Raw genomic sequence first — 8176 nt, 5'->3', positions numbered from 1 at the left:
CAAGCGTAATTACTACAAAGGACACCAAATCAAACATAGAAATAAGAAAATCCACGAAAGGGGGTGAGGGTAGAGATGTAACAGAATCAAAAAAGACAAACCTTTTGGTTTCACTTAAAAGTTCTGTTTGTGTAAGGTATATGTCAAGTGGTAATAGCACAAAGAAAGGAGATATCTAGCTAGTAGCATGAGAGAGAAAAATGTAATTGGCATAGGCACCTAAATCCCACATCAAAAACTTGTAAGAGTGAGGGAGCTCCACATACTTATATAAGGAGGCCCTCTCCTCACTAAAAGGAGGCCCTCTCCCTACTCGACTATTTCTTCAAGCTATGAGCTTAGGCCTAGAACATGCCATATGTCACCCAACTTAGACTTGAAAAACAGTGAAAACACCAAATTTAATCAACATAGCCAAAATTTGGTTTCAGTGAACAAAATAAATCTCTTGTCTACATGTGTGTGTTTTTAAACGATCCAGATGAAAATCAGTACCTACAGGTTCCTTATACAAAGATGCTATTCAAATACAATATCATTCGCAAAGGATTTTTATTCTCATCTGTAAGTTTGCACAACTAAGGTGAATAGCAGGATGAAAGTTGCTCAAATCAAGTAAAATAAACACGTCTCTCAGCAACTTCTTCAATTTAAAACGTATTTCAGGTAACTTCAACATAAAAATGTTTTACAGAAGCACAATCATTAGGTTAGTACTTAGTGGTATTTGACATTGAACATATGTAGTTTAGTTCACAATGTTATTCAGGTATTCTGGAAACCGGTAGCCCTTGACATAGAACTATGTAACTAAGATTTTTACTATCGTGAATTACAGGCAAGCCAAAAATACATAGTAATGAAAGTGAAACAGAGCAATATTAATTCCTATAAGACTTACGGCCAGAAAATGTGTGACAGAAGGACGATATAAGACAGCTTTCCGTGGGTTATGTGGCAGAGTAGGATCAGCAATATCTTGGGAGTAATTAGTGCGGCCAGACCCTGGTGCCCCATTCTGACTGTTTCTAGCTACATTAGGCTGGTAAAATGAGCCACTAGGTTCCCACTCCAGACATTGAAGCATCCTGAAAGTGTCAAGAGTGATCTCCGAAAACTTTACCTGGTTGAGTTTTAACCGATGGAAAAACAGAAAATGTTAGGATACAATTCAAGTTCATGTATTTGCGAGGCATAATATACAGAAACATCAAACAGAAATAACTGAAAACCCTCTAGTCAGAACATGGAGATTATCCATAAAGGAGTGAAGGAGGGGGTGAACGTTTATGACATAAACTAAAGCTTTAGACATCACTCTGGCTTCAATCTCTCAGAGTACCAGGAAATCTATTTTCTGATCATACTTTATGTTTTTGTCATATCTTAGCTAGATAATTGCGCATAGGCTGATATTTAGTTCCATACACAAGGATTACATGATTGGACTTCAGTAATTATTGCATCTTGAATTTAATTAAATAATTGAACAACCACAAAGGGGTAAAGGAAAAACCTCAATACCTAACCTCATTATGATGGTAGCTGCTTAGCATTGCATCTCGCAGTCTCAGAGATCTCCTTACAACCAGTGTGGAAACTTGCGGTAAGGAATCAGGATGACATTCCAGGACAATACTATATCTCAAAGGCCTGATATTCATAAAAGCTGTGTCAGCTTTCAAAAATCTAACTATTTCCTGAATCACCAGCTTCCATTCTTTAAAATCAGTTTCCTGGAAACAAGATCATCCAAATGTTATTATTAAACTTATCGGCAAGATCACCAAGACTTGGAATACATAAGCACACAACTTTTTAGTTGAAATGTAACAGCATGACTGATATTGTACTGCTGTTAGCCACATAAATGTACCATCTATAATGCAAAACACACAAACACATAAGAACATACAATATTGCATTTAAAGCTAAAGCGCCTATTTTGGAATACATAAAATCACATCTGAACATTTCAGAAAAGAAAAATCACATCTGAATATGATATTCTAAACTAACTTAGCCTTTCAATACTGCTCTCTGTCCATGATAAACTCACCCACCCTACATTACGTTGCACTGAAAGTGAACACAATTCTGAAATCTCAATTCCCAGATGTTCCTAAATTGCTTAAAGTCCCCACTCAGAGCCAAACAAGAAATTTAACACAATTTCGAAATATCATACTCCAAAACTGGTCAAGTGTCTGTCATTCTAAATTACTACTGATTAAGTGTTTATACTCTAATGTATCTGTATCTACTTTGTGGTACAACTCCATATTGTTTTTCATTTTCTTTTCTTATTTTCAACTCTTTACCTATAAGTATTGAGGTTGAACCATCATATCACATTTTCGGTAAGTTCTACCCTTCTTTAAGCTTTACAATAACACAAACCTAATTCTCCCTCTCGATTTCCAACACATGTAAGAAACTAAGAAAGTGAACACAATTTCAAAATCTCATGCTCCAAAACTGGTCCAATGTCCGCCATTCTCGGTTACTACTGCTAAAGTGAATACTCTAATGTATCTAAATCTATTTCGAGGCAAAACTCCATGTCGTTTTATATTTTCTTTTCTTTCTTTTAACTCTCTTATCACATTTTCGATAAGCTTTTTACAATAGCACAAACCTAACATTTCCATCTCGAATTTGAAACAAGAGCCAACAGAGCAAAACAATACCGAACCGAAAGTGAAAACGATTCGAGAGAATTCACCTGGAAGGTCCTCTTGCAATCATCAACCAAGCCTTTGAGCTGATGAAGGAGCTGCTGCACCATCTCACGGCGATTCAAGAGCAAGCACACCACAAGAAACCTCGAAATGAACCGGAGCTGCTTGTTAGCCAAGCTCAGGTCCTGAAACATTCCCTCCTTGAAGTACTCTCTGCTCAGAATCGCCTCGTAGAAAATGTAAGCTTCCGAGAGATAGCTGGCCTCGCTGGTCCTCATGTACTGCCCTAAGTAGAGTTGCGCGATCCGCGACGCGATCTCGCCGATCTCCGATCGCCGGAGACCGGCGTCGACGAGCTTCTGGCGATTCTCCTGCTGGAACTTCCAGAGCTGCGTGTAGACTTTGAAGACCTTGTAGAAGTAGGCGTCGTACTCGTGGCGGTTGCGGTGGTAGTAAGGGAGCTCTCGGATTTTGGAGAATTTCTTGTCGGCTTTGTGGAGGAGAGACCAGTAGACTTCGCTGACCGGAATGCTAGGGTTTTGCTGCACTTGCATTTTGGGGCTTCGTCGTCTCCGGTGGGGTTTGGTGGTGGTGAACACTATCAGGTGGTGCTTTTGTATATTAATTCAGGTTTTTGGTTTATGCCAATTGGTCTAGGACCCCATGACCATTTGCTAATAAACAAAACGACCACCGGTCTAGGGAATACTTGTGCCAATACAATGACATTATTGAATTTATCTCTCTCTTTGACCAAAGTAAATAAGTAATACAATTTACATCAGTGCGTTATTGACTAGATGAACATGATTATTTCAAATTTTAGATTCAAAGTTTTACTGCCCAGTTATTTTATCAGATAATGTTTATTTAGAACCACATTCATCAAAGTTTTGTTTCAACTTAATCCTCTTAAGCACATCGAGATCTAAAATGTATTATTTTTAGTTGCTAATAGCCAAGTGTCCAGAGTAGTTGCTTTACAGTATGTAACTCAAAAGTACAAGTGTTGAATCAACCAGGAATAATTTCGTTAAAATTATCAACATTAATACTGGGGCTGTCAATTTGGATTTGGATTTAAATATCAAATTTACAGATTTGGAATTTGAATATTCAAAATAATCATATTTTAAATTCTTAGTTTGATTGAAACTTTTAACAGAAGGATTTCAACTATGATATCCGAACTTTTCAATCTCACAACTATAGTTCAAAGACCATTATACCCAAATATTGGATTTAAATATCAAATCTATAGATTTGGAATTTGGATATATATTCATATTTCAAATTCTTAGTTGGATTGAAACTTTTAACAGAAGGATTTCAACTAAGATATTTGAACTTTTCAATCTCACATCTATAGTTCAAAGACCACGATACCCAAATATGATTAGGTTTGTAAAGGGAAAAGAATAGCAGGACAAAGAGAGAGATAGAGCTTAGAGAGTGATCCATCAAGCAAGAGATCGACCAAAGAGAAGGATGTTCTTCCTCCTACAGTTTGGTGGTGGTGACAAAGGCGCGACGTGAGGTTGGTGTAGAAGTTGCAGCAACAAAAGGGACAGGGTAGAATGAGGTGCAGGTTTGTGTGTGTGTGTGAGAGAGAGAGAGAGGGAGAGAGGTGACGTGTATTTTTTGTTATTATTAAAAAGAATGGATACACTTGAAATTTCAAACTTTTAGCCTTCAGTAGTAACAAAAACTAGTTAATCGATCTACCTTATATGTGAGATATGAAGTATTTTGTTTATTATATATGATTAGCGATATTAACGCATGAAATATTTGGGCTTGGAATCTCGATTGAATTCTTGTCTAGTGTGGTACTAATGTATCATTGCGGCATACCAAGATAATGGATTTAACAAGAACAAAATCTCGAGAAAAATCATGCTTATTATTCATACATATTTTTGTCATTGGTAGAATACTAATTCATTATATATGCTTCATAAAACATAATCTTGTATGTAATCTTCTTCTTCAAGTCTTATTTGGTCTTTTTTTTTTAAGGTAGGAAAATTCCATTGATCAAAGATCATGATGACCAAAACGGTCAAGCATGAATAATAGTCTGTGGACCATACAAGCAGCTATCAACTACAAATTGAAAAGACAACGACCAACAACTACCGAGTGCAATTGTATTATTGACTAGTCTACAAGTTGTAGCAAAAAATCGCTGCGAAAACAACAAAACAAAGAAAGCATCCTAAGCCCTACAAAGCCCCAAAAATTCCACCACCATTTGAAGCTTTAGACGCCTAAGACCTCCATTGGTGTACGTTTCGACCTACCAAACAACTTGTGGCTTCACTCTTGGGAAAAGTCAGGCCAAAGATGCAAAAAAACCCATCCAACAAAGTCCAAACCAGGCCCAAGTTAAAAAGGAAAAGCCAACTGGATCAAAGCCCAGTTGTGGGCCGAAAATCCAACCCAACTCAGTGGGCCCAAACCTACCAAGTCCTTCTCCCCTCCCCAACCAGGACTGGCAAGACTAGCTGGAGAAAACCCCGTTCAACGCCATTCTGGTGGCCGCCCACGAGCCTCCACCATGGTGATCCTCCTAGTCCGGCCCGCTCGGTCTCAGAAAAGCAAAACACCGATCACCACCGCCTGCCAAACAACACGACCCAAGCCTCTGTCCCCGCCGTTGATACGAGCACAAAGTGTTATGTTTATAATGTGTTTCCTACCCTATTTAGCTATGATATTCTCATAATAATGTTATTTCTAACATGTTTTTGTGATATTAGAGACACAAAGAGCAAAAAGCCCAAAAAAAGACCCAAGTAATGCAAGGATGGAAGAAAAATGCAGAAAGTCCAAAAGAAGGCCCAAGTGGCCCAAGGAAGGAAAAAGAAAAGTCAAACATGTGCACCTAAGGAAGAAAAGTCAAACATGTGCATCTGAAGAAGAAAAGTCAAACATATGTGTGTAGTCCCACATCATTTTTGAAGAGATGTTTCACCAAGATATTCTCTATATAAAGACAGCCTTGTGTATTTCTCAAACCATCATTCATTCACACAAAATTCAGGGAAACACATAGCTCTGCTGAGCAGCCTCTCCCTTTCCTTTGCTGATTTCTTCCTCCCTTGCCAAAGCCTTGTCGGACGTTCTACAAGAGCGGCAACTTTGGAGCCTTGAAGCTTTGAAGCCGGAGCACTAGCTTTCTAGAGGTCTACAAGCTTCTTGAAGACTGATAAAAGTGTAACCCTACCTCTGTTATTGTTTAGTTTTCCTTTACAATTTTTAGAAACATGTTTTCGGTTTTCAAATATTGGATTTGGATGTTGTTTCGATGGTTATGTTGTTAGTAAATTCAGAATTTTAGTAAAGCATGTTAAAGTTTCATTCATGATATTTTTAGCAATCTGATCTTGTCAACTCATAAGTAGAAAGTATGTGTTGTTGTTTGATATACCTATGTTAGAATGCATGCTAACTAATGTCATGATTTATGCTAAGCCTCGTAGGTAAGTGTAGATCTCCAGTGGTGGAAGCTGTGTCACATATAGAGTTGAATATACTATGCAATTCCATGTTGTGACGTTCATGATATAATTGTGTTTAATCTCGTTCTATAGATCTTAAGGACTCATGTTAAGTGTAGACATATACTCATAGTATTGATAGCAACCTTGCATGAGATGTCCTAGTTCTAGACGTCCTGTGCTAGGGATAAGTAAGTAGAACTATAAAATGCATGACCTCGTAGGCTTGTGTTTTAAGATTGTTTCTAGTTCTTTGAATTGACATGTTATCAGATTGCTAAGGTTGAAACATAATCTTTGATGTGTGGTCGAAATCTGAGTTTCTCTCTAGCTGATGTGTTAAATAGATCGATCACTTGTATATATTAGTTTAGCTTTTATCTTTATCTTTTAGTAGGAACGTTAGAATCAAACTCTCAAAACCCCCCATGTTTACTTTGTACCATATGTATATTTGTAAATGAATACTTGTATATATTGTTAGCTACTAACTTTTTACAAGACCATTGTCACCTGAGCACCCTTAGTCCCCAGATTGATCGAACCTTATTTGCCTTGTACTACGATTTTCAAAAAGGGTTCTTAATTGTCGCATGCCCGGTAACGAGCACGTCAGCCGCCAAACAAAGACTCTGGCTCCCTTGAAGCTCGGCAGAAGGAAATCGGACAACCGCTTCCTTTGCATTCCCTCAAAACCAAAAACCAGAAAACCTTACAAAACCAATTTGGAATCAGGTTCCACACCAACAAGGTTAAGCCTCGCCGCCGAGATCACCCGCAGAGATCCACCGGTACCACCCAGCAAAGCGCCGCTCCACCAACGTCGTCGTCGACCTCAGAAACTTTCGATTAGGGGCTTCCCACCGCGTCGCCAAAGCCGCTGGAGAGTCCACCCAAGCTGTCGTTGCGATCAGGCCCTCACACCCCAGCCGAGATGGAGTCCCCGCCGTCCTTCAAAACCCTAGAATTCCTCTGCTCCAAAAGGGTCGGGTGCCAGAGTTTTCAGTGGTTCAACTCTTATTTGGTCATTTTAGAACGCCGTAATTCTGCATATCACATTAGCAAAGCACAAAATCAGTTGAAGTATTGTATATCATATATATACAAGTACATCCATATCAAACCAGACTCATGTTGGATGAATATATGGACCGTCTACTTGTTTACAAAACTCACATAAGCTTTACAGGAAAACTTTAGAGGAACAAGATCTATAGTACATAATAAAAATGAGAGAGGAAGAGGGTGGTTAATTACGTGTTGCAGTCAACATTGGGATCAATAGAAATAGGTATTTTGATGCCACAAGTCTCAGTAGCGTGCTTAATTTTTTTAAGATCGATTTTAACACTAGCACCAACAGTTTTATCTTTTAGACATTAACAAAGACTATAATATCCTTTTTTCTTTTTTTTTTGAAATTTCACAAAATTGATTTTTTTTCTTCTTAGAAATAGAAAATAGAGATTGTCACTAGTTTGTTATATTTTTCGGTGAATTTTTCGGAGTCCCGAGTTATTTTTAACGATTTTCTAAACATTGAGTTAAATTAAGATAAGATAGCGACGTGGCGCGCTCTTATTGATCAAATTACATGGCTTGGACCCAACGGAGCAGACCCACAAGTGCTGATGGTTGACAAGTTTCAACTTAGACCAATGAAGTCTTGACTTAAGGCAGCTAGGTGGAGGTAGATTAGAAGATGGCTTGCGATGTTGACAAGTGTCCTTGTCTTGTTGGACCAAAACCAAAACTGACGTTTCATAGTCGGCTTCTTCTTGATCAGCTCCTTCTCCACAAAATTCAGAGAGACTTTCTCTTTCTAGAGGAGTTACGACTAAAATTTTGGTGGATCATAACTTTTGATCTGTAACTCTGATTTTAAATCCGCAAAGGGCTACGGGTTTGTATCAATGCCCTCGTTCTATCTTTGAAGTTTGGGTTAGATCCAACGGTGATTTCTAGATGGCTCGTTTTAAGAGGCTCGGTTTA

At 38.2% G+C, this 8176-nt stretch overlaps 1 protein-coding gene across 1 annotated transcript in view; it reads right to left on the bottom strand.

The window, feature by feature from the left end:
• LOC101313853 (protein SCAI-like) overlaps positions 1–3335 on the bottom strand; it is a 20605-nt gene extending 17270 nt beyond the window's left edge. Inside the window, exons 1-3 of the mRNA XM_004308578.1 lie at positions 2726–3335; positions 1530–1736; positions 837–1123 (exon numbers count right to left, since the gene is read on the bottom strand). Coding sequence (XP_004308626.1) covers positions 837–1123; positions 1530–1736; positions 2726–3235 — 1004 coding nt within the window. The 5' untranslated portion in view covers positions 3236–3335. The remainder of the gene's footprint in view (positions 1–836; positions 1124–1529; positions 1737–2725) is intronic.
• Positions 3336–8176: the final 4841 nt, after the last annotated feature.

The sequence above is a fragment of the Fragaria vesca genome, linkage group LG7, assembly GCF_000184155.1.
Source record: "Fragaria vesca subsp. vesca linkage group LG7, FraVesHawaii_1.0, whole genome shotgun sequence".
Taxonomy (NCBI): Eukaryota; Viridiplantae; Streptophyta; class Magnoliopsida; order Rosales; family Rosaceae; genus Fragaria; species Fragaria vesca.
This window is presented reverse-complemented; position numbering and strand designations above follow the sequence as displayed.